The sequence below is a fragment of the Talpa europaea genome (assembly GCF_964194135.1).
Source record: "Talpa europaea genome assembly, chromosome: 11".
Lineage (NCBI taxonomy): Eukaryota > Metazoa > Chordata > Mammalia > Eulipotyphla > Talpidae > Talpa > Talpa europaea.
Window position 1 is genome coordinate 50,748,985 of NC_140078.1, and position 27,128 is coordinate 50,776,112.

Genomic DNA, 27,128 nt, shown 5'->3' on the forward strand with positions numbered 1-27,128 from the left:
CAGGGCGCGTGCAGGGGCGCGGGCGGGGCGGGCGCGGCGGCGGCGGTGGCGGTGACAGCGGCGCCCGCGCCTCCCCGCGCGTAGGTGTGCGGCGCGCTCCAGGAGGGGACGGAGCGAGCAGATCTCGCGTGCGCTCGCCGCCCGGCGCAGCCCAGCCCGGCCCCCGCCTGGCGCCGCAAGCCGAGGTGTCGCCCGCGCCCGCGCCCGAGTCTCCGCCGTGCCCGCGAGCGGGAGCCGGAGCCGCCGCCGCCCGAGCGCAGCAGAGCGCACGCCGAGCCCGCTCGCCGCCGCCATGGCCACCACAGTGACCTGCACTCGCTTCACCGACGAGTATCAGCTCTACGAGGATATTGGCAAGTAAGAACAGCGGCGCGCGCGGGGTCGGGCGGGGGACCCCGGAGGGCGCCGCCGACCCCGGAGACCCGGGCGCTCCTCGCACCCGCCCCGGCGCAGTGCGGCCCCGCGCGCCCCCGGCTCCTCCGGCTCCGGGCCCGGAGCGCACCGCCCTGCGCGACCCCGACCCCGGGGCCTCGGGCCGGGTCGCGGGACCTCGGAGCGCGAGGCCCTGGGGCTTTGCCCGGTGCTGTCGCCCGGCCGGCGGCCGTGGCGCTGGGTGCGGGGCTCCGCGCAGCAGGGGCGGCAGCAGGTGTCCCCGGAGCGCCCGGCAGACGTGACGCATTTGGCGGCGGGAGGTCAGAGAGGAGGGGCGCCCGGGGGCGGCGCGGGGCCTGGAGCGCGGGGGAGGGGCAGCCCTGCCTGCGGGGGGTCGTCCCCGGCGCCGGCCGAGCCGTCTCCACCCGCACCCGAACGGCAGGGCGGGGGGTGGGCAGTGAGACCCGCGCGGTGCCTCCATCTCCGCGGAGCTCCGCGTGGGGGCTGCCCTCTGCGCTGTGGACCGCGTGGGAAAAGCCACTGCTGTGGGTCCCCCGAGGATCTGGGTTCTGGAGAATTTCCCCCTAGATCCTTCTGGAAAGAAGAGTCTGAAGAGCTAAGAGAGAGAGCCCTTAGCTCTTCAGACTCTGATCAGGGAGCTTGGATCAGGTCTTTGGGTTTGCGAGGAGGAGGTGGTGGGGGGAGCCAGATGGGCATCTGATTGCATGGTCTTCGAGGTAGATGGCTGTGGGAGAATTATTGAGGAAAGGGGAGCAGGGAGGGGCTTTGTAAGGCGCTTTCAGGTATGTCCTCAGGAGGGAACAGGTGGTTCCTGGACTCTGCTTGCCAGCATGAGAGGTGTGGGGCCTCTAGATCTGGCTTTGCCCCTGGGGGTCAGAGACCACCAAGACTGCCTGGGGTGGGGTGGGGTGGGGTGGGGGTGGGGACGGAGGACTCCTCTTTGGCCTGGGGTCTCTGCTCTGTGAGTCAAGGCTTCACCTGGCATCCCCCCGGGGTCAGGCTTCTGAACTCCTGAATACCAGGGCCAGCCGGGTGGGAGCCCCATCCTCTTTCATCCTCCTCCATCCATCCCTGTCTTCCTCCACACCTCACCCTCCCCCTCTCTCCCCTGCCATCCCTGTGGTGGGGGTGCTGGCAAGGTTTCCTCTTACACATTCAGCAGCAGATCCTTTTTTTCCCTTTCTAAAAAAAATGTATGTGGTGATACCTTGTGTTGGCGAGGGATGCTGATCATTGATAATTGTGGGTGCTGAGCTGGGAGGAGTGTGGGGGTGTGCTGATTTCCCGATTCTCCCTGCAGGTGCAGGAGGATTTGGGTCAGGCCTGGGGAGTGAGGCACCAGGTGGGGTGGAGGAAATCCATGGCTCTGGTGAGGGCAAAGGCCGGGCCCTGAGGACCCAGAAACTCCTTTCCCTCTGGTGGGGACTGGTGGGTGCCTGGCCCCAAGGCCGGGTGGGCTTGGAGAGTGTGGTAGTGCGATGAAAGTCTAGCTTGCACACTGTGTGTCCCAGAGCCCCCAGGACACAGGCCTTAGAGCAGCTTTCAGGGACTGGCTGGGACTTTTCCTGTGAGGAAGGGAAGAGGGATATGGGTTGCGGGGTCCTCACATGGAGGCAGGTGGCTCTTCAAGGCAGAGGGCAGCAGTGGAAGGAAGGTCATTCCTCTCGGGGACCTTCTTGTGTTTTTTCTGCTTGTGCTCCAGATCACACGGACCCTCACAGCAGTCTCCTCCACCCCCATTTTCTCAACCCGAAGTTCACGCTGATGCCCTCTCCTTCACTTTTGTGTGAGCTCCCCTGAGTCCGGCAGCAGTAACAGGGTGACCTGCCCTCCCCCAAGTGTTGGGTTTCAGCAACGACTGGTTATCCCAGCTGCCGCCTCCACACTAGAGAATGGAGGTCTTTGGGGTTGCCCTCTGGGAGGCTGAGAGGGGGCGGCAGACCCTGGTGGACACTGGGCTCTTCCTTTGGTCTTTAAGGACCTGAGCCACATGACTGTGCCAGGGCATCTTGCCTGGGCCCTCCATGTGAGTGGGTGAGGAGTGGAGCCTGGACATGGAGGGGGGAACTCAGGCCTGGGGGAGAAGGGAAACAAACCCCATGGGTTGAACTGACTTTTTTTGGAGGAGGGCTTTAGCTCAATCCAGCACCAAGGCTCCTGGCTCACGAGGGATGCTTAGGGGCCTGTCACAGTTCCGTTGGGGTGTCCTGTGTGGGGAGTTGGTCGAGCAGGTGCAAGGATGAACATGGCAAGGAGTGAGAGAGAGGGTTGGGCATTCAGGCCACAGCCTATGCCCAGAACTGGGGTTCCAGGTGGCCATGTTGGCCAGTTGTTGACAGTGCCTGCTCTGGGCACAGTTGGTGTTGCTTCCCAGTCCCAGGTACACACATCCAAGTTTATTTAAAGCTGCAACCCCTGGCACCAGTCAGGAGACACTGAGCTCCCTGCCCGGGGAAGGACTGGGCCACAGGCCCAAGTCTGCCTAAGTGACATGGTTACAGGCCTCTCTCCTCCCTGACCTGTCCCCTTCTCTATCTCGCCCCCTCCCCACCTATGCTCATCCGTGGAGGCCTGGATATTGGGGTCCAAGGGCCTGGAGGAGCTGTTTTCTGGGGCACTGCTCTTCCTTGCCTAGCTGGGCAGGACTGCCAGGGCAGCGCTCAGGGCTCCAGGACACCAGCTTGGTGGACCAAGTCCTGGGTGGAACGCTAGCTTGAGCCCAGGGGCTCCAAGACAGACACAGCAGGCCGGCAAAGCCTTTGCCCGATATGGACTGGCCAGTTTTAGTTTTTTCATTTTGGATAGCTTTTTAAAATTGTGATAAACTATGACACGAAAATTTGTATGTCTTCTACCCAGAATTGAAAACTGTTACTCTTTTGTCATTTTGTCTTTAAGTTCTTTTTTTTAATACAAGAAATAAAGCATTACAAATAAATATTAAGTAACCTTTTCCTCCAATTGCTGTCCTGCTCTTGGAAGTTATGCTTCCCACCTCTCCTCTGTACATTCACATACAGATGTAAGTATCCACCACTAATATATAGTGTTCTTTGGTGTGTTTTCTTTCAACTTTACATAAAAATTCTGAAACTTATCTTTTCTCTCAATGTGCTCTTCCTGACATCTATGTGTGGTAGGTATTTTGACCTTTAACTGAACTGCTGCGTGGTGAGTGGCACTCGGAGTGGGAACCCATCATGTTTGGGCAGGTCCCCCCTTGATGGAATTTGGGTGGCTCTCCCAGATCCTGCGGTGTGTTTGCTGGTGCACAGTTGTGAGGGTCTCTTTAGGTGTGCCCCTACAGTCCTGGGTCTCCCACCAGCCCCTCCCCTGCGCTTACCTTGCTTAGCTGACAGGTTGTGAATGTTTGAGTTTGTTGGGTAGGAGGAAGTCTTGCATTTTGTATTCAGGCTCAAGAGTTTTCCACTTTGGGAAATTGTCTTCTTTAGTTTAGATGTTCTCCCTAAAAGAAACGCCACACCCTAGAAATATTAGATATAAATTTGGGGGTTCATTGAACCCTCCCCATGCTTGAGGATGGCACTGGGGCTTATGGCTCCTGTTGTGACAACCTCTGAAGCACATCATCGAACTTTGGGATTTATTTCACTTGAATTGTCAAGGAAGGCCCCCCACCCCCATTTGATAGACAGAACCACAGCACATGGGGAGTCTGCTACTTGCCTGCACCCAGGCAGCGAGGGAGGCCCTAATCTCCAGTCCAGGCACCCCTACCCTTCTGGCTCCCCCTGAACCTTGGCTAGGCCCAGGACTGACCTTGGTGTGTCCTTGACTCCATCCAATGTAGCCCAGTCTGTGGAGGGTGGCCCTCATTCTAGGGTGTGTCCTCTTGCTGGGGATTTGCCATCAACCTCTTGATGGTTTCTCAGCATGCTCTCAACTAGCAAATGGTCTGCTAGGTGGTTATGCTAGTAGGTAGTTAATAGATAAACCCAGGAAATTCAAAACAAATCGATTTTTGAGTCTCCTGAGCTCTGAGGCCAGGTTGCCAGGGAAGAGAGGACTCAGTGGTAGAGAAATCACTCTGTTTGCCTTCTCCTACCCTTAAGCACACGAGGCACTTTCTGCCTTAGGGCCTTTGCGGGTACTCTTCTCTCCCCATCATGAACACACAGTTCCTCTCCCCATCCCCGTCTTTTGCCCTCCACCCCCCTTGCTCCGTGAGGCCTTCCCAGATTTCTGGCCCCCTCCCCATCCCACTCCCTGGCTTTTGGCTTCCCCCAGCACTTGACTCACTGGGCACCCCCACACACACACACACAAAGATGGGGTTTGGGGGCTCTCTCTCCTCCAATGCCTAGCCGAAGCGTGTACTCCTGCACATTTGGGGGAAAAGTGAGTGAACTAATGGGTCCCTATGTGTCCCCTGAGCCAGAGCCTTGATGCCTTAATGTAGGGTATTTGGAAAAGAAGTTGCACATGTTGAGGTTGCTGCAAGATGCACATGAAGGTGATGCTGGTTTAGTTACTATTGAATGGTATTTTTATACCATAACCTACTTTGCCGAGAGCTAAGAATATATCTCGCGCTTGCTACCTGCACTCTTTCTCTTCTGGTAACAGTCGCTAGCAGTTAAATGGCGCTCATTCCATGAACGCGTGAATGCTATTGTGATCATTCCCAGTTTAGAGAGGAGCTGACTGAGGCTCGGAGACGCTCCATGCCCTGGCCAACGCCCCCTGGGACCAGGATTAAATCCAAGCGGTTTGACTCTGCACTCCACCTTCTCCTCCTCTCAGAAGCTCATGACCCTACTTTATAATAAATGCTGTTTATTATAGCACACATAATAAATAAAATGTTTGTTATTCCACGGACTAACTCATGGCCCTCTTGCGGTCTCCTCTGACCCCAGCTTTCTGGGGCCTCACCTATCCTCGGAGGCTGCTCCCAGGCTGCCATTGTGCTTCCCAGTGGCACTGCCCCATGCTCCTTTTTATAAAAACATCGTTTCCTTTTGCTGTCATTCCATGACAACGAACACTGTGCCCCCCATTTGGGACCAACTCTGCTTGAAATTTCATTTGATTAATTGAACAAAATATGGAGACAATATCATCTTGTAAAGAAAATGAGTGTACAAGTATGGAGTGTAAATGTGACTCACTCCTTACTTACAAATTTCTGCAGTGATGGGAGCCCTGCAGGCAGTGATGAGGAGAGGCCTGGAGGATGCCCTCCCAGCTCCAAAAGCCTCTCCCTGAGCTCTTTCACCCACTCTGGACTTTTGTGAGTTGAGGGGTGTCAGATAAAACTGGGACCCTTTTTAGCTATCCCACCACATCCTCTTCTCCCACGTCCTTTCCCAAGAAAAGGCTGCCCACCCATGGCCCAACCTTGAGACTTAACCAGATCTGGGGCATGTTAGGACCTATTGAAACTATGGTAAAAATTAAAGAATTCTTTCCAGAAAAAAAAAATGACTTGAACATCATTTTTAGGGATAGATAGGTGTATGTATACACATAGGTATACATGTCACACACAGATATGGTTTCATAACACAGATGAACTCATCATATAGGTGACTCTGCAGTTTGTTTGCTCCCAACATTTTCTCATGAAGATGCTTCCATGCCAGTAAGCCTTTTCTTACAGCTAAGTGCCTACCAGTTCTCTTAGAAGCAGAGAGGTGTATGTATTGTGGTAGCCATATTTTTAAAGCCCAAAATGGAGACTTGCTCTCTAACAAGCATAATAGAATGATGAGAAGACACTCTGTTTGAAATTGGGGCTCCCAGAATTATCTGGGGGACACAATTGTGGATGAACAAAGGCTCTTTGTTTTGGGCAGGATGCCCAGGGTTAGGCACAGGGGTCTCCTTAGAAGAGAACCCATGAGTGCATTACATTCCTTTTTTAATTTGGGGAATAATTAATAATAAATGTATTCTTCTCCTTTTTTAATTTGGGGAATCTCCAAAGAGCCTAGGGGAGAGAGGTGCAATGTCTGATTTTCTTTTCTTTCTTTTACCTAAAAAAAATTCTAACAGAGATGGTTTCCTTATTTTGCTCCATTAGAGAGTCCATATTGAGCCATTCTGGAATTTAACAAGGGCTTTACTAGGAAAGACCAAATGGAGTCTGTTCCTTGGAAACATCTCGTCCCTCCTCCCGTTCCCTGATGCCACCTCCCTGGTCCAAAATAAGACATGTGGTCTTTCTGGTGATTTCACATATATTTTCCAAAAAGTTTAATTCCCTCTTTTTCTCCCACAAAAAATGGAATGATTTGATTATTTTAAGGCATCTTTCAAAGCTGCATGTCACTTTGTTAGTGTAGAAACATTAAAATGCAGTATGTATCAACTTGGTTTTCCAAAAATTATCACATTGGCATATTACATAGAAACTTATATTTTATTCATATAAAAATCTGCATGTATTTAGATGAAAAATCATTTTATGTTAGAAATGGTGTTACTAGCTGCCAATTTTGTGGGTGGCCTTTGTCTCCTAAGTTAGACGGCCACCACCTCTTTCCAACCTATAGCTCCTGGAGGACACTTGGTCCTAAAATACAGGCTTTTGTTGAATTACGAGATAGATTCGCAATAGGCGGGCAAAAATTTAGGACACTTTTATGAAGAAGATATAAAGCACAGCTTATAAGGGCCTAATTTGACAACCACCTTCCTTGCTTTCCCAACTTCATGAGCACCCAGTGGAGGGGGTGGAGATTCTATGTCCATTACGATGTAGCATGAAAGGCATCATGTCTTTTGGCATAACATCTTCCATGTCATTGAGCACATTCAAGTTGGTGCCCTTTTCCAGCAAGGAGCTGAGGGGCAGCCCCTGCCTCTTTGTCTCAGCCCATACTGAATTCAAAAGCATGTCCAGCACACGTAGGTGCCCAACAGAGTGGCTCAGTGACAGATTTGCCAGGACGTTGGCACAACTACCCTGTGCACGCAGTGGAGGTGGGAGGAGCTGGGTGGCTTAGGCCTGTGTCTGCACATGCATACATGCGTCTATATGTACTACACATATATGTGTGGTTTTAAAAACACAGATTCACATTAAGCAGAATTTTAGTAGATGGTCCAGGTTCTGGGAAGTCAGGGCCCTGAAGTGTAAAGGAGCCCTTGAACAGCCAGCCTGAGTGGCTTCCCGTCTTGTCACCAGGCAGAGTACAACCTCCGTGTTGGCATCACTTAAGTACTTGCCATAGTGGAGCTTGGTGCCAGGAGGTTTGCAGCATCTGCCCAGCTCTCAATAAAGTCCCTTACGTGGCTTCTGTTGTTGCGTGTTGAGGTACAGCCTTGTTCTCAAAGTCATTGACTTTGTCCAGCCTGTTTGTTAGGGGATTCTGGGTAGAATAGGACCCACCTAGTTACGAGCAGCACCTGCTGAAGTAGGTGATCAGGGCAGTGATTCCCACCCACAGATGCATATTGGAGACCCCATCCTAGACCTATTCAACAGATAGGACACAAAGTGGGGGTGCTCAGTGGTGGTTCCAGTAGGCAGTGCAGATACAGATCCTAGAGGGGCCTCTGTTTTCAAGGCCAGGCATATACCACCCTCACTCCCTTGGCTCTGTAAGAGTCTCATCTGACCATGCATTTGGAAGTTGCCTATGTTTTTCTGTACATTCAATGACATTACCCCCACCCCATCCAAGTCTGGAGCTGTGCTGTCCAGAAGAAGTACACGTTGAGCTGCAAACGTGAGCCACAAGTTTTACATGTGTAGTTAAATTGTTTCTGGTGCTTATAAAAAAAGTTGAAAGGAGCTGCAGTTATATATATATATTGAACCCAGTATATCAAAAATATTATTTCAACACTTAATACAAAATTATTTTGCATTAAAAATATTTTGTTGCTGTGTATTTTACATTTGTGGCATATTTCAGTTTGGAGTAGTCACATTTCAGGTTCCTATGGCTACCTGTAAGTAGTGGTCACTAAATTGGACAGCATAGGTCTGAAATCTCAAGACCGTTCCTGTCATTATTATTATTATTATTATTTTTGATGTGTGTACATTTTTTCTCTCTTCTTTTGCTCTTTCTTGGATCATTCATTTATTCAGCAAGTCCACCTGCACATTTACTGTTTGGCAGGCATTTTTCAGGTGCTTGGCATATAGCAATGAACCAAGTGAAGGGAGCTGTTCTCATGGTGTTTGTACTGGTAGGGGAGGCAGGTAATAAGCAGAAATACTAAACAGAGTATATGATAGGGTAGAATTAATATCTCTGCCCTGAAAGTAGTTAGGGAATCTCAGGAGTGTTAGTTAGGAGGAGGATTGCAATTACAAAAAGGGTGATCAGGCCAAGATGGGGTGAGAAACTTCCACTTGCTAAAATCGGGAACAAAAGGGGCCTCCCCGGTGGCGCAGCGGTTGAGCGCTGGGTTCTGAAGCTGCCCGCAGCCTACGCAGCGCTGGTTTGATCCCCGGCTGCTCCCCGGCCACTCGGAGGAGGGTCCCGCTTGGCGCGCAGACCTCTCCTGCCGCCCACTGCTCCCCTCAGCAGTGTACTTCAGTCCTTCTGCCTGCTCTGCTCCCCGCTCTGGCTCTGGTGAATTCTCTCACCCTCCTGCGCTTCTGACTATACCTTGTTTGTATGAATAAATAAATAAATAAATAAATCTTTTTAAAAAAAAAAATCGGGAACAAAAGAGGGAATGTCGCAACTGACCCTACAAAACAGATGGATGACAGGGAATTCTGTGAACAATTTTGCACCAACAGTGGAATGAAAATGAAATGAAATGGAAAAATTCTTAGAAAGACACAAACTACTAAAACTGACTTAAGAAGAAATAGAAAACGGGAATAGACCTATAGCAATTAAAATGTTAAAAATTAAAAAATTTCCCATGAAGAAAAGCCCAGGCCCATATAACCTCATCACTGGAAAACTTTATCAAACATTTATTTATTTATTTATTTATTTATTTATTTATTTATACAAGCACAGGGTACAGACAGAATAGCAGGAGGGTGAAAGAATTCACCAGAGCCAGAGTGGGGAACAGAACAGGCAGAATGACGAAATACACTGCTGAAGGGAGCAGCGGGCGTGGCAGGAGAGGTCTGTCGCACCATGTGGGACCCTCAATGGTGGCTGGGGATTGAACCAGTGCTGCAGAGGCTGTGGGCAGCTTCACAACCCAGCGTTCAACTGCTGCACCACCGGGGAGGCCCTATCAAACATTTAAAGGAGAATTAATATCAGTTCTTACAAACTCTTCCAAAAAACAAAAAAAAGGAATTCTTTCTGATTCATTCTATGAATCCAGTTTTACCTTGATACCAAAAAACATCACAAGAAAGAAAATTACAGACTAGTATCCCTTATGAATATTGCAATATCCTTAACAAAATTCTAGCCAAACAAATCTGGTAGTATATAGAAAAGGTTATACACCATGAACACGTTAAGATTTATCCCAGAACAACAGGTTGTTTTAACATGCAAAAACCAACCAGTGGATACACCATCTTAATAGAATAAACATCATCTTAATAGAGTCAGAAAAAAGACTTGATAGGGCCTCCCCGGTGGCGCAGCAGTTGAGCGCTGGATTGCAAAGCTGCCCGCAGCCTCTGCAGCGCCAGTTCGATCCCCAGCCACCGGGCGAGGGTCCCACATGGCATGCAGACCTCTCCTGCTGCCCGCTGCTCCCAGTGTATTTCGTCAGTCTGCCTGTTCTGCTCTCCGCTCTGGCTCTGTTGAATTCTCTCACCCTCCTGCGCTTCTGACTGTACCCAGTGCTTGTATAAATAAATAAATAAATAAATAAATAAATAAATAAATAAATAAATCTATTAAAAAAATAGACTTGACAAAAGCTAGTGCTTTTTCCTGATTTAAAAAAACAAACAAACAAACAAACCACTCAACAGACCAGTACTAGATGGGAACTTACCCAACTTGAGAATGTTAACATAGTCAGTGGTAGCTAATGTTAATGGCAAACAACTGAATGCTTTCTCTCTCTCTTTTTTTTAAGATTTATTTATTTATTTATACAAGCACTGGGTACAGTCAGAAGCATGGGAGGGTGAGAGAATTCACCAGAGCCAGAGCGGGGAACAGAACAGGCAGACTGACAAAATACACTGCTGAGGGGAGCAGAGGGCACAGCAGGAGAGGTCTGTCACGCCATATGGGACCCTTGCCTGTGGCCAGAATTGAACCAGTGCTGCAGAGGCTGCGGGAAGCCCTACAGCCCAGCACTCAACCACTGCGCCACCAGAGGAGGCCCTAAATGCTTTCTCTTTAAGAATAGGAACATGCTTGGGGCCTCCCCGGTGGCGCAGAGGTTGAGCGCTGGGTTGTGAAGCTGCCCGCGGCCTCTGCGGCATCAGTTCGATCCCCGGCTGCTCCCCGGCCACCGGAGGAGGGTCCCACATGGCAGGCAGACCTCTCCTGCTGCCCGCTGCTCCCCTCAGCAGTGTACTTCGGTCCTTCTGCCTGCTCTGCTCTCCGCTCTGGCTCTGGTGAATTCTCTCACCCTCCCGCGCTTCTGACTGTACCCAGTGCATGTATAAACAAAACAAACAAACAAACAAACAAATAAATAAATAAAAACATGCCTCTAAAAAAAAATAAATAATAAAAAAAAAGAATAGGAACATGCCAAGGTTTCTGCACTCCACTTCTATTCATTATGGTACAGGAGGTTATAACCAGTGCATTTAGCAAGAAAAAGAAATAAAATACTTCAGATCGGAAAGGAAAATATCTCTATTTGCAGTTGACATGATCTTGTATATAGAATCTAATAGCAATTCACTAGAAAGCTATTAGAACTAAAAAATGAATTCAGCAGTTTCAAAATACAAGGTCAAGATACAGAAACTCATTGTTTTATTACACTAGCCGTGTCCAATCTCAAAATAAGATTAGAAAAACCAATTCCATTCATAATAGATTAAAAATAATAAAATACTTAGTAATTAAGTTAACAAAAGTTATACAAGAATTGTAATTGAAAACTACAAACTACTATTGAGAGAAATTAAAGAACTAAATAAATGGAATTATATCTCATGTCTGTGGATTGGAAGACTCAGTATTGTTAAGATGGTAGTATACTCCAAATTGACCTACATAATCTATTTAACACCTATCAAAATACCAGCTGCCTTTAAAAAGTAATTGACAAACTGATTCTAAAATTCACATGGATATGCCAGGGACCTAGAATAGCCAAAGCAATCTTGGAAAAGAAGAATAAAGTTTGAAGACTCATACTCTATTTCCTGATTTTAACACTACCTACGCAGCTACAGAAATCAAGGCAGTAGGGGTACTAGCATAAAGGTAAACAAATAGATCAGTGGAATGGGGTTGAGGGCCTAGAGTAAATCCATACATTTATGTTGAGTGATTTTTTAGCTAGAATGACAAGGAAGCTCAATGGGGAAAGAATAATAGTCCACTCAATGAATGGACACTTTTTGCATATTCATGTGAAAAAAAAAGAAAAAAGAAGTTAGAGCCTTACCTAACACCAGATACAAAAATTATTTCAAAGTAGATCAAAGTAGCCAACTGTAGATGCTAAAACAATAAAATTCTTAGAAGAAAATATGGGGGCAAATCTTTGCGACTTTGGGTCAGGCAGTGGTTTCTTAGATACAACATCAGAAGTACAAGCAACAAAAGAAAAATTCATAAATTTACCTTCATCAACATTAAAATGTGTGCTTCCAGTCAGGGAAGTGAAAGGACAACCCACGGAATGGGAGAAAGTATTTGCAAATCATATATCTGATAGGTAATTTTATTTAGAATAATTTACCAATTTACTACCTGATAGTAAAGAGACAAATGACCAAATCAACAAATGGGCAAAGGACCCAAATAGATGTTTTTCTGAAGAAAGTATATAAATGGCATCACTGGTCATTAGTGAAATGCAGATCAAAGCCACTTCGTTCCCATTAGGATGGTTAGACTGAAAAAAACCAGACAATAACAAGTGCCAGTGAGGATGTGAAGCTGGAATCCTTACATATTGCCGTTAATCATGGTACCGTTAATCATGGACATCAGTTTGGCAGTTCTTCAGAATATCCCATTCCTAGATATGTACCCAAGAGAAATAAAAACATGTCCACACAAAATCTTTTTTATAGGAGCTTTATTCATAATAGCCAAAAAGTAGAAACAACCTAAACGTCCATCAACTGATGAATGAGTAAAGAAAATGTGTTGTATTGTTCAATGGAGTATTATTCAGTCATAAAAAGAAATGAAGTGCTAATCAGTGCTGACACCTGCTATCACATAGATGAATATGGAAAACATCATGCTCAGTGAAATAAGTCAGACCACGGCCCCAGGGTGTATGATTCTATTCATATGAAGAATCCAGAACTGGCTCCTCTGTAGAGAGAGTAGATTCTAGGGTTCAGTGGGGAGAGGGCATGGGGAGTGACTGCTAATATGTAGAATCATGTTTGGAGGGTGATGAAAATGTTGTCAAGTTAGATTGTGGCAATAACTTTATGATTGTGAATCTACTAAGAACCACCAAATTATACACTTGAAATGGGTGAATTGTTTGGTGTGTGAATTATATCTCAATAAAGATGTTTTAAAATAAGTAAAATCTATGTAGGAAAAAAGCTGTAGCATCCATTTGCTGGGAAGTGAGCTCAGCAGTTCGAGCACTGACTGCTGGGCTTCCAGCGGCCTGGCCTCCCTCGTCTGCGGGACCCAGAAGTGTAGCTTTGGCCAGACACTTCCAGAGCCAGAGTCCACTTCACGTGTCTTCACAGACCCTGAACGCAGAGAAAGCAGGCTTGTCACCACAATGTTGACTGCTGGTGCTGAAGACAGTGCCCAAAATGCCATGGCAAACCTCAATGAATGTCTCCTGTGTCCCTTGGCCCAACGTCCGCTCTGTCCCACACTGGATAGCTACCATGCCCAGAAGCGTCTTTGACTTGGGAGTTGGAGGGTAGTGTCAGGCTTTCAGAGGCTGGCAAGGGTCAGGCAGTGGAGGATGACAGGGCTGGAGGGTGACTGTGCAGACTTCTGCCAGCTGAGCCCACCTTACTCCCCCAAATTATAATTTTTCTGGTTCCTTGGCTCAGACTGGTGCTGGGCCCAGAGCAATCTCAGAGTGGACACAGCAGCGTGGTGGGGAACAAGAGGCTGCCCTGGATCCAGATGGCAGCCTGGAACACTTCTGCAAGAATCATCTTCACAAAGGCAAGGTCTTCTTTTCTGGCTCTGATGGGTGGGACCAAGGTGCTCCAGGATTCCCTGGGAGCAGAAATGGTGGATCCCAGGGGGTGTGGTGACAGGCATGGGCAGTGGAGAAGGACATGCTATCAGCAGGATGCCAGTGCCAGGAAGGGCTGGAGTGGGGGTAGTAGGGGAGCCCAGACCCCTAGCTCTGCTCTTATCTGGCTACTGCTCTCCCCTCTGCATCAGGAGTCTCCCCCCTTCTTTCTGTCGTCCTCTCCAACAGACTCCTCTTCTTCCCTCCTTTTTTCCTCTGCCCCTTCTCCAGGGTTCCAAGTCTCTCTACCTCCCCCTGTCTCTCAGGGGACCCTCTGAGCTGGGCTGTGACCCCTGCCAGCCAGGGAAGGTTTAGGAAACTGTGAGCCTCTCAGGAGCAGGGCTGCAGGCTTGGATGAGGGGCTGGAGACTCATGTGGGGCAGGACATCTCTGTGATATGTTGCTTTTAGACTTCTGCTTTCAGAGAGCAGGCAGGCATCCTAATTCCCAACTCTGCCCCTAATGTTAGCCTTTGGGCTGAGGCTGGCACTCAGAGTCTGTGGCATCACAGTGGAGAGTGGGCCTCAGAGTCCCGTCCATCTCTACTCTGTCCCTCAAGTCTGGGTCAGCAGTGGCACTTCCCCTGTGGTGCGACTTCTGGGCCACAGACTGTGGTTGCCCCAAAAGGCAGTGCTTTTCACAATTCCTCTACAGCCTGCGTGAATTTTTAGACTTATATTTTTATTTTCTGATCGACAAGAACAAATGCTCATCTTGACCAATTGCCGGAGTGGCAGGCTGCCCAGACAGCCTGTCTCGTGGGAGGGGTGTTAATCCCTCTCCTTTTTCCACTTCAGGCTTAGACATTTATTTTCCTTGCTTTTGCTTCCAGGCTCTTCCTGGTGTGGTCCACTCAGCTGATTGGGCCCTGTCAGTTGGATTTACCCCTCCCCCCACATTTCCTTTCTTTTCCCTCCCCGCCTCTTCCCTCCTCTCTTTCCTCCTCTCACTTAAGGATCGCTCTTGATGCTGACTTGACTGTCACACGTTCTCCTACCTCCCCATCCTTAGGGATCCCCTGGAAAGGGAGCTGTCACATCTTGGGTGTGTGGGGTCTTCAGCCTTGGTCCCTACTGGGTGCACAGTCTGTCAATCCCCTTTATGAGCTCTAGGCTCTGCCATGCAGTGTCAGCTGGGATGCTTGGTCCCAAAGCTTGTGACTTGGCAGAGGTTTTGCTCAGTCTACATGTTTGTGGGGCTGCCAGGGCCAGTCTTGAGCAGACCCTGGGACCTGGGCTCAGTGACGTCCATGCAGCCAGGGCAGTGAGGGGGGTCCTTCCCAGTGGGTGAGGGACAGCCTCTGGTTAGTGTACCCGGTGGTGGCCTTGGGCAGGGTCAGGGTTACTTCTTAGAGCCTGAGTCCCTCATGATGATGGTCAGCAGGGAGCTGGCCACATGGCTGCCTTCCCATCCAGGGCATGCATGGCAGAGCCATCTCACCACCCTCCCTGATGTCTCATGCCATGTCTGACGGCCTCCGGTGGCTGCAGTATGTCTCCAGTGGGGCTTGGGTGGGGAGGCTAGGGCTGCGAGGAGGGGCCAGGGGTGATCATTCAGGATGACACAGCTCAGCACTTCAGGGGTGGATGACCAGGGTAGTTGATCCCATGGACTGGCCACTTTTCTGTGTCCAGACCTAGGAGGGAGCCTCCAGGTGGCCAGGCCAGGAGAGTGGGCAGATGGGTATCCAGTAGATGGACTCTCCTTAGGGCTGAGCCTAGAGTAGCACCTGCCAATGCCCTGGTTTGCTGAGCCCATTGAAGCAGCTCAGCGCTTTACTTCACGCCTTTCTGTTTGGGTTTTGTGGATTTTTTTTCTCTAAATTTTTCTTGTTTGTCAGTAGAAGTTAAGTTTGACTTGTCACGTGGTATAAGAGCTCACTTAAAGGGGCTCTTCTTAAAGACCAGAATTACAGACTGCATTGCAGCACCAGTTTCTTTCATGTTTTTCAGAGATATGGCTGCCTACCCTGCCAGGACATTGCTTTTCTATTGTGGTAAAAATATACATAACCTCTACCATTTAAGCCACTTCTCAGTGTACATTCAGTGGCACTAGTCACATTTCACATTGCTGTGCAGCGATCACCACCGTCCACCTCCAGAACCTTCTCATCTTCCCAAACTGAAACTCTGTCACTGTTGAACACTGACTTCCCATCCTACCCTCCCAATCCTGACCCCATGCCCTACTTTTGTTTCTATGAACTTGGCTAATCGCCGTATCTCACGTAAGTAGAATTGCACGGTGATTGTCTTCTTGTGATGGGTTTACTTCACGTAGCATAATGTCCTCAGAGCTCATCTCTGTTGTAGCATGTGTTGGAATTTTCTTCCTTCCAAGACTGATTGCTATTCCATTGTGTGGTGGGATGCCTCTGTGCTTCTCCAGTCATCCGTCGGCAGATACTTCGCTGCTTCTGCCTCTTGGCCATCATGAATAGCGCTGCTCTCAATGTGCGTGCAGAGGACATTTTCCAGGACATGCCACATGGTCTCTTCCTACAACTTCTCAGCACTCACAGCATGGCCTGTGCTGTGTAACCTCGCTGGTTTCAGCTTTCTCCTCTATAATCTGGGGCCGATGGGTCAAAGGACTTCCTGGGGTCCATTCTGGCTCCATGGGTTGGTTCTGTGGAAACCCTACTTCTTTTCTTTTCCACGACTTGTTACACAGTTCACTGGTCAGATGCTCAGGTATCTGTAGGGCGATCATGTGGATATTTTAAAGCTTCCACAAGCCTTTTGCATTCCTTAGGAATAAAACTTTAAGAGAGGTGATGTCAGATTGAGCTGAAACGTGAAACAGAGCAACTCCCAGCACTTTCATTGGTACACACCTTGCAGGAGGAATAGATTGAAGGAACGCAAAGTCCACTGTTGTAACTTCCATATCCCTGTGGTCTCAGCAGCATGCAGTAGAGAGTGTCTGTGTGGATTGCCAGGTGGTGCAATGCCCAGTCCAACTGAGATATTCCTGCCTCCTTCTGGGGCTGCTGGAACATTCCAGTGGTTGTTGCCCCTCCTGACATCTAGTCCTGCTTATTTTCTGAGCTGCTATGGTCTTGGCAGTAATTTCAGGCCCACTGGGGGTTTGATTCAGTTCTGGTCCCTGTGGTGACTGCCCAGCCCTGCAACTAGTGGGGCAGCTGCGACTTTGAAGAGCTGCCTTTGAAGGTCACTCTGCGGGGCGCCCGCTCACAGGCTGGGCTGGGAAGAAAGTCCTGTTCAGTGCTTTATGGGGAGCACTGCTGTGGTTGTGTTTGTGGATCCAGCCACCTTTCTGGCCTGTTTCTGCCTTTTGTATCCTTCCACAGTCGCACTAATATAGCTGATATGTGGACTGTTTTCCAATCACCCCAGTAGCTGGGCTGTGTCCATCCCAGAGATGGAGAGACAGTGCTGGGGTGCAGTCACCCTCCAAGGGCTCCCTGAGCCTGCAGGGAGGATGGCCATAATAAGGAGCAGGGACCCCCTGCTCATAGGCACCCTGATCTCAGGTTCTAGGAGACCATCTTGAGGAAACAGTGACCTGGTAGTGACAGTAGTGTCCCCAGGCCAGGAGTAAGTGACTTTAGCCCGAGGTGGGCAGTGGACTGATCAGATCCCAGCTGAGCAGGTGTGTGCCGCTCATCAGAATCTTTGGCTTTAGGAAGAACTTAGCCACCGCCTCCCTCCCCCGCGCAGTGAGGCCCTCCTTTTGTGGGCATTGGGGTGGCTGCTCCTGTGGGACAGTGCCCACACAGAGGTGATGCCCAGGAACCCACATTTGTGGAAGCGCTTACTTTTGAGACAGGCAGTGCTGGGGGCAGTTCTCTGGGTTGAAGAAGGAAGCCTGACTGGCCACCTGCATCAATCCCCTTGGTGCCCTTGCTGGATTCTTTTGGGCCTCCCACCCTGCAACAGCTGTGCTGGAGGCCAGAGCTGTTCCACGTTGTCACTGCTGTGCTGGCTCCCAGCGAATCGCCAGCTTTCAGGGATGAGCTAAGATCCTGTGTGGTCTGGGTTCTAGGGACAAAGAGGAGCAGACACCGGCGCTGTCCTTGAAGTGTCCAAATTTATTTTAGGGAACAGCACAAAAATGTGTGCTCCTTGCAGGCAGTGCCACAGGAGCTGGTCATGGATTTGGGATGCATGTGGCAAAAGGTTGATTGCAAAAATCCAACTGAAATGTGGGTGAGGAATGTAAGCAGGCAGTTCACAGACAAAGAAATGGAAATGCTTGAAACTTGTGCAAACATAAAGAATACAAGTGAAAGCCTTGCCAGTGCTCCCTTGTCCCTGAGTTCATTCGAGCTTCAGGCTTATGGATGGTTTTCTAAGCGGTTTGTTGGCTAATGAGGCCACCTTGGCCAGGGGCTGGGCTCAACTCTCCTACAGTCCTGACAGGCTGAGGGCCTCTCTGTGTGGGCGGGAGAGGAATCCCAGAGATGTGGGAGCCGCCTTCTCCAGCTGTCCCAGCTGCAGGGGGCTGAGCCTGCTCATACCCTTCCTCCTGCTCCTTTGTGGTCCACCCCCACCCCCACCCCCGTCACCTCCCCCCCACCATGGGCCAAGTTGGGCAGTTATACCCTCACTAACCCCTCTCTGACTTCTGCTGAGGCCACTATGGGCTGTCTCCAAGACTGGCAAGCTGCTCCTGATTTGGGGGAAGAGACGTGGCGTTGGGGAGGGGCAGGCACCTTGTGTCCGATTATCTCTAGGCCTTTCTGCTGGGTGTGCCAGTTTGTTTATCCATTCATCTGCTGGATGACATCTTGGTTGCTCTCAGGTTTTGGCAGTTATGAGTAAAGCTGCTATAAACATCCGTGTGCAGGCTTTAGTATTTAGAATATAAGTTTTCAACTTCTTTGGATGGAATACCTAGGAGCATGCTTGTTGGATCATGTCTAATTTTATTAGAAACTGAGAAACTGGCTTCCAAAATGGGACTGTGCCATTTTGCATTCTCACTTGGCAATGAATGAATTTTCTGTTGTTCCCTATCTCTACCTGCATTGGGCGTCGTCAGTGTTCCAGATTGTGAGCATTCTAATGGGTGTGTAATGATATCTTACTGTACAAATTTACTTGACGTAAGATGTGGTGCATCTTTACGTCTGCTTAATGGCCATCTGTATATATTCCTTGGTGAGATGTCTGTTCATATCTTTTGCCTATTTTCAGTTGGGTTGTTTCTTTTCAGAGTACTGCATTCTAAGGGTTATTTGTGTATTTTGGGCAGCAGTTATTTATTCGATGTGTATTTTGCAAATATACTCTCTTATTCTGTAACATATCTTCTCTTTCTCTTAACCTATCTTTCATGTAGCAGTTTTTTTTTTTAAAGATTTATTTATTTACCTATACAAGCACTGGGTACAGTCAGAAGCGTGGGAGGGTGAGAGAATTCACCAGAGTCAGAGCCGGGAGCAGAGCAGGCAGAAGGACCGAAGTACACTGCTGAGGGGAGCAGCGGGTGGCAGGAGAGGTCTGCATGCCATGTGGGACCCTCCCCGGCAGCAGGGGATCAAACCAGCCCTGCAGAGGCTGCTGGCAGCTTCGCAGCCCAGCGCTCAACCACTGCGCCACTGGGGAGGCCCTCATGTAGCAGTTTTTATCATAATAAGGCCTAGCTTATCAATTGTTTATTCCCCATGTTATCTTCGGGAAGTTTTTATTGTTTTGTGTTTCACATTCAGGTCTATGGTCCATTTTGAGTTGACTTTTGTAAAAGGTGTAAAATCTGTGTCTATCTATTTTTTTGGTATCTGCATGTCCGTAGTTCTAATACAGTCTTAGTCTGTTGAGGCTGCTAAAGCAGAACTCCTATAAATTGGGCAGCTTATAAACGACAAACATTTGTTTCCCATGTTCTGAAGACAGATGTATAAGATCATTGGTCTGATGGATTCAATGAAAAGAGCCCACAGGCTGGCTTTCCCTGTGGCCTTGCATGTCCTTGACACAGGTGGAAGGGGTGTGGCCCTCTTGGGGACTCTTTTTTTAGGGACATTAGACCTAATCACTCCAGCAGCCCTAACTCCTATTACCATAAGCTCAGGTTTAGAATTTCAACATATGAATTTTGGGGGCACACAGAAATTCAGTCCATAGCAAGCACCATTTGTCAAAAAGACTATCTTTCCTCTACAGAATTGCTTTTACTCCTTTGTCAAAAATCAGTTGACAGTATTCGTGTGGGCTTCTTTCTGACTCACTCCATTCTGCTCTATTGATCTATTGTCTATTCTTTCATCAGACCACTCGGTCTTGGTTACTGTAGCTTGATAGTAAGTCTTGAAATGAGGTAGAGTCAGTCCTCCAACTTCGCTCTTGTCCTTCTGTGTTACATTGACTTTCCTGGGCCTTTTGCTTCTCCATATAAACTTTAGAAACAGTTTGTTGAGATCCATAAAATTACTTGCTGGAATGTTGGTTAGGATTACATTGAATCTATAGATCGAGTTGGGAACAACTGACATCCTGATAATACTGAGTCTTCCTTTCCATGAACATGGAATATCCATTTATTTAATTCTTTGATTTATTACATCATAATTTTATAGTTTTTCTCATGTATATATTATCTGTATTTTGTTACATTTATGCCCACTTCTTTCATTTTTTAGTGCTAATGTAAAGTGGTATTGTATTTTATTGTAGATTCCGCTTGTTTGTTGTTATTATATAGGAAAGTGATTGACTTTTGTGTATTGCTCTTAGATCCAACAACCTTGCTCTCATTGCTTATTATAGTTACTTTGTTGATTCCTTCAGATGATCTATATAGAGGATCAGGTCATCTGTAAACAAAAGCAGTTTTATTTTTTCCTTCCCAAGCTGTGTCCCTTTTATTACCTTTTCATTTCTTCGTTACATTAACTAGGACTTCTAGTAGGAATGTCTAAAAGAAAGGTTGAGAGGGGGAAATCCTTACCTTGTTCCTGATCTTAGAAGAACTGCATCTACATTATTACCATTAAATGTGATGTTAATTATAGGGCTTTTTGACAGATGCTTGCAATGGACAGAATTGTGCCTCTCCTCCCACCCCAAACAAATTCATAGGTTGAAGCCCTAAACCCCCAATGTGAGATAGGATCTTTAGGAGGTGATTAATGTTAAATAAGGTCATAGGGTAGGACCCTGATCTGATGGAATTAGTGTCCTTATAGGAAGACATACCAGGGAGCTCACTCACTCCCTCTTTCCATGTGCAACCACTGAGGAAAGTCCATGGGAGCAGCATACAGCAAGGTAGTGCCACCTACAAGCCAGAAATCACTCTTTCCTGACCTTGACCTTCTAGCCTCCAGAATTGTGAGAAAATAAATTTCTGTTGTTTCAGCTGCCTGGTCTGTGGCATTTTGTTATGGCAGCTGGAGCATCCTAATGCAATGCTCTTTATCAAGTTGAGAAATCTTCCCCTAGTCTCCCGAGAGTTCTTATTATGAATGGGTGTTGGATTTTATGAAATGTTTTTTCTGCATCTGTTGAGGTTATCAGTTGATTTTCCTTTACATCAGTTGATGTGATCGATTGATTGCATTGCTTGATTTTTCACTATTGAACCAGTCTTGAACTTGAGACTTCTTCTTTAACCCATGTGTTATTTCGAAGTGTGGTGTTTAATCTCCATATTGGGGTTTTCCAGCTACTGTTTTCATTTTTGTTTCCAGTTTAATTCCAGTGTGGTCTGAGAGCACACTTTGTACCACTTCTGTTCTTTTAAATTTATGAAGGTGTACTTGATAGCCCAGAATGTGGTCTGTCTTGGCAAATGTTCCATGTGGGCTTTGTTGTTGTTGGATGAAGTAGGCTCTAGGTGTTGATTGTATACTATGACACAACTGGACTCAACACTACTGTCTGTCAGTTGTGTCCTTGCTGCTTTTCTCTCTGCTAGATTTGTCCATTTCTGAGAGAGGGGTGTTGAAGTATCCTGCTAAGACAGCAGACTCATTTAATTTTCCTTGCAGCTTGATCAGTTTTTGCCTCATGTAGTTCGCTGCTCTATTGGCAGATGCATAGATACTAAGGATTGTTACGTGATGCCCTTATCATTACGTGATGCCCTTTTGATCTCTGACAACATTCCCGCCTTTGATGTCTTTTCTGTCTGAAATTAATGTACTTAAACTTTGTTTTGATTAGTACTGACACGTATCTCTTTCTCCATCCTTTGCATTTTTAAAAATTGTGGTAAAATATGTATGTGTAACATAAAATTAATCATTTTAATCATTTTAAGAGTATGATTCAGTAGGAAAAGGTAAGTCTATTCACAGTCTTGTATAACTATTACCACTATCCATTTCAAGAACTCTTTCATCATCCCAACCAGTAACTGCACCTTTAAATAATCCTAGTGTCGCACACCTTTCAGACCCCATTCTTTCCCCTTGGCTGGTGACCCCTATACCTTATTTTCATTGACTTTGCTGCTTTGAGTCCTCCAGGGAACTTCTCAAGGATGTCTGTAGCCTGGTGATGGGGATCAGAGGATGCTGGCTGCTGCAGGGAGGGGAGTGGGTTTGGACAGTATTTGGGATGACAATGTGAGCATGAGGCCCATGCAGTTTAAGTCAGACATGGTGTCATGGACTTGTGTCACAGCCTGGCTGTTCTCAGTCACTGTATGGGACTGTTGACATAGAAGAAAAAAACCTATACAAACCCGATATGATTACTTTATGTGAAAGTGTAAAGGGGTTACTCTGTGCAGTTATTTACATCTAAATCTTGTTGGGGCAGACTGCGTATTTTGATGTGAGCCTTATTTGATCAGGAAACAGCCCACTCCACTCACTTCAGTTGCCATCTGCTCAGCATTGTCAGAAATGTAAAGAAAATGAATTTATGTTTCTGGCACATCCAGTCAAGGAGCCACTCACTGGTCAGCTCTGCGGGGATGACAGGACACAGGAGCTCTGGTCCTGGGCTTTGTAGTCTGTGTGCTTAGCAGAGGGGTACCAGTGACAGACCCAGCACCTGTTCAGAGGGTTCCTGAGGGGAGCAGAACCTCATCTCTCTGTCTGAGATGTACCCCCAGGACCAGGGCAGCACTGCCATCCTTGTGTCTGGGCAGGGTCCCCAGGTGGGCTTGCACGCATGGGTGCTGACCGACACTGTTTCTGTCCTGTCCTTCTCATTTTTTTCTTTGTTGACTATTCGTTTCCTCAGAAGCTATCTATCCCATGCTTTTGTGGGTCACACAAAAGTTCAGAAAGGGATCAGTCTGAATCCTAAGAATAGAAGTGCCTACTCCCCCTCCTGGCCCTCATGAGACTGTTGAGTAAAACTTTCTTAGGTCAGATAAGTTAGGGAGAGGCCGCATGTCATACTGTCTTGGAATTCCCACTACAGACGGCCCTATTCAGTCTTGCAGTTAAAAAAAAAGGGAAGGAAGGAAGGTGGGAGGGAGGAAATAAAACACTGTTGAACGTACTGGTTCCCAAACTTATTGGCCCACAGAACCTCAGTGGTACCTAAGATTTGTTAACATCATATGTGCTAATATTTGGAATGTAATTTGGGAAATGTTTGTCTAGGATGCACAGTGGCAGACTCAGCGCGGCAGAATTGGGAGTCAGCATGCATGATGAATTGAATGTGTCTCCTAAAAATACATATGTTGAAATCTGAACCCCAACACCTCAGAACATGACCTTATTTGGAAAAGGGTCTTCAAAGTAGTAATCTAGTTTAAATGAGATTATTAGGATGCGCTCTCATCCAATATGACTGTCCCTTTATATAAAAGAGGGGAAATTTGGACAGAGACCTAGGGAGAGTTCTGTATGAGCAAGAAGCCAGAGATCAGAGTGATGTCTACAAGCCAGGAACGCCATGGATTGCCAGCAAACCACCAGAAGCTGGAGAGAGGCCTGTTTGGGATTCTTCCTCATTCTTCAGAAGGAACCAGCTCTGCTAGCACCTTGATTTCAGACCTTTGGCACCAGAAATGTGAAAAATACATGTTTGTGGTTTAAGCCCCTGGTCTGTGATGCTTTGTTATGGTGGCCCCAGGACACTAGCATGGCATGGCTGGGTTATGCCTAGAGGTTGGGGCTGGCGAGCCACCTGTATTCCAAGGAAGGACTTCAGAAAGACAAGGGTTGGGTGTTGGGGCAGACGCAAGAATAGTCGCCTGTGTTGTAAGTTGTGACTCATCCAGCAACTATGCTGTTGGACATAAATTCGATGGAAATAACCATGGTGTTCACACAGGCCATCTATGAGAAGGGAAATTGGAAACTTTCCAAATGCCTGCCAGTCGCGGAAGCGCTCAGCTACCCATGGAAGAACTGTTCTCTACTATGAAGATGTCAAGTATATGATCTAGGTCAGAGTGTGGGAATTGTGTGTGAAGTGCTGTTAAATATAAAAGGCAAAACACAAAGCAGATTCACACACTGCTAAAACACGTGCTTGGATGTTGGCAGAAACCACAGGGAGCTGGGTGTCCACAAATAGAATTAATGTTGTCTGGCGTTGGTCTCCAGTCGGGTCACTTCAGGTTCTGTTTCTAGCACCCAGGACGCCTGGGCCCCAGACAGGAGTAGAATTCAGTCTTCTGAGCTCCAAGTGCCAGCTTGCTGCTGATGCCCGAGTGCCGACTGGCCGTGCCTGGGTGGTGGGTAGCCTTTGCCACCTGCCTACTGGACATCACTCCCATGCCAGGATCTTTGGCTCCTGCCCAGCATGCTCTGGCTTGCCCAGCTCTTGTTCGGGGGCCAACATGCTCTCCTCACTGGCTCCAAATTGAAGGCCATACCCTACTGGCATCCCAGGGTCAGCTGCCAAGTCGCACTGCAGAAGGGTTGTTAGTAGTGGAGAGAAATACTGAGAGGAAAAAAGCAGAATGTAAACAGCAAGAAGCTCCTGAATGTTGAAGAAGAAAACCTTCCCATGATGTAATACTCATGGTGGACACATCACTGCATGGGCTCCACCAGCGGTGTTGTCGGCTACAAAGGTGGAGGTGACTTCAACCTGTTCTTTCTTGAACTTTCTTGCGTTTACTATGTTTTCTGCTGGGTGTATGGATTATGTTTTTTTCATTATTCCTGGAAGCAAGAATACACTAAAAGAAAAAGAACTCACAACAATCTCAGCCCTCTGTTTCATATAGAAGCTCTTATATTCCAATTTTAGTACTGTGCTGCTGAGGCGAGCACTGCAAGTTCTTATTTTCTACCAAATTGCTTACGTTGAAATTAAAAATGTAAAAGAACACTTTAATCAAGGGAGGGAAATAATTTTAAGTTAACAAACAAATAGCTTGATTTAGTTCAAGAAAACAAAACCTAACAAGCAAAAGGGTCTGGGTGGTAAGTGGGCGTGGGCTCCAGGGCCCTGAGCTCTGGCCAGGTTCTCCCCAGTAGGGCATCTTTGGGGCCAAGCTTGCCAGGGAGAATGGGCCTGGGTAGCCTGAGGTTGGTTTCAGGACATCCATTTATTAATTTAAATGGGAAATAAAACCATCAGTCAAGCCAAGTGCTTCTGTTGTCTGATTTGCTTTTTGGCGAATCTGCTGGGTGGGGGTAGGGGTTGGGAGTGAAGAGGACTGTTTTCATCAGGAGGGGCCTGAACTGTGTGGGAGCCTCACACATAAAACGTAATGGGAAATTTTGTTTTACAAAACAAATAAACAAGGATTGGATACTAAAATTTATGAAGCCCAGGAAATACAGAGGAGTTACAGTTTTCTAGGAACTGAAGGCAGTCCCTGACATGGCCCTTGGCTGTCACCAGCTGTTAGGAGTCTGACAGGGACTTCCCGGCTGACCTGAATGTCCATGTCAGCAGAGTGTCTGTGCGTGTGGAAGCTTCACCTCCCGAGCTGTTAGGCAAACCGATGTGTCTATGTTGACCTGTGCAGACATCCAACAGCCCCATGGAAGCCAGGACCTTGCCCGCTGGGCCTTTGAGGACCCAGGATGAAGGAGCCCTGAGAGGTTATGGGCCAGGGCGGCAGAGGGAGAAGCTCAAGACTGTTATCAGGGAGCCAGAGCAGCCCAGCTGAGAGGTGGGAGAAGAGCTCTGTGTTAAGAATGTGGCCCTGCTCTGTGTCACCAACATGAGTGGGCCCTGGCATTGTCCATTTTCCCTGTCACCTTGATTGGTGTCAGCTTAATTCATCCTCATGTGGTCTCAGATATGGAGACACTCCCACTTATTGGCGGCCTGCGGAGGCCTGGTAGGGGCACCACAGGTGGTCTGGCCAGCATAGTCACATCTGTGAGTGTGTGGAGTGCTGGGGACAGTGGGGTCTGACTTGACACTGAGTGATGTCATTTTGGAGCCCTAACAGCACTCACTGTAACCTCCAGACTCACTGTGTGAGGTGGGAGTCTGTGAGGGGCTATTCCGCATCTCCTACTTTGGGGTCAGTGTGTGAATTGTCCCTCCTACCATGTTGGGCCTTTTCCACAATACCAGCTTGGTTTGTCAGGCAAAAGGGAGCAAGCTATCTTGGCAGGCTGGGAAACTAGGTAAGGCTGGCAGAGCAGGGAGGGGACAAGTCTCCAAAGCCAAGTGCAGTGAGGAGCTTTGTGGGGGCCACAGGTAATTAGCATCAGAGGCAGGTTCCAGTACCCAGAGCAGCTCAGAACCCAGCTTGTGGACCCCTCGGGTCAGACCCTGCCTCTGAGGGCCAGCAGGCTGTCACAGGACAGAGGAGCCTGTCAGGAGTTTGACCATGGGGTGGATAGAGGTTCTGCAGCCCCCATGCTCTGGGATGTCCGGTGCTCTTGCCTGCCTCCTGCGTCTGCCCTTGTTGCCATCTGTAGCAAGTGGGTTTGGCTGGGAGCCTTATGGCACAGGCCCATGGGTAGGGCTGTCTACCCCTTTGGTGCCCAGATGTTGAGCCCAAGCACACTGCCACAGACCATCAGCCCTGGGGAAGCATTGACGCTTGCACAAGGCAGACTGGGAACCCAGGAAGTACCTGGTTAATCTTCTCCTTTGTCTCAAGACTGCTTCTGTGGTTAGCCCACCTGAGAAAGGTCAGCCACCCCGCGGGGACTCTTACCCTTTTTTTTCTTCTCCTTTTTTTTTTCCTTCTTTTCCTTTTCTCTTCAGTTCAGGAAGAATATTTTTTTGTCTTTTTATTTATCCCCCACTATTCCTTATATCCCATTGATCTTTCTCCTTTCTCTCCTCTCTCTTAATGTCACTTCATTTATTAATATCTTCTAGTTTTTGTAAGTATTTTACTTTGTTGAATTGTTCTATGCAAATGTGCAATATTTATCTTGTCATTCTGACCTGCTTTCCTACACATAATTCCCTTGAATTCCTTCTATTTTGCTATGCATGGTAGCATTTCCTCTTTCCTTGTGGCTGAACAGTATTCCATAATGTTGACATACCACATCTTCTTGATCCAGTTTTCTGTTGATGGGCATTTAGATTGCTTCCATGTTCTAGCTGTTGTAAATGGTGCTAAAATAAACATCGTGAGCATAT

General features: G+C 47.9%; 1 protein-coding gene across 1 annotated transcript in view; it reads left to right on the forward strand.

The window, feature by feature from the left end:
- Positions 1 to 292: 292 nt before the first annotated feature.
- Positions 293 to 27,128, forward strand: part of CAMK2B (calcium/calmodulin dependent protein kinase II beta) — a gene marked incomplete at its 5' end in the record, with an annotated part of 94,582 nt that continues 67,746 nt past the window's right edge. Inside the window, 1 exon segment of the mRNA XM_084246718.1 lies at positions 293 to 357. Within this exon segment, the coding sequence (XP_084102844.1) occupies positions 293 to 357 (65 nt within the window).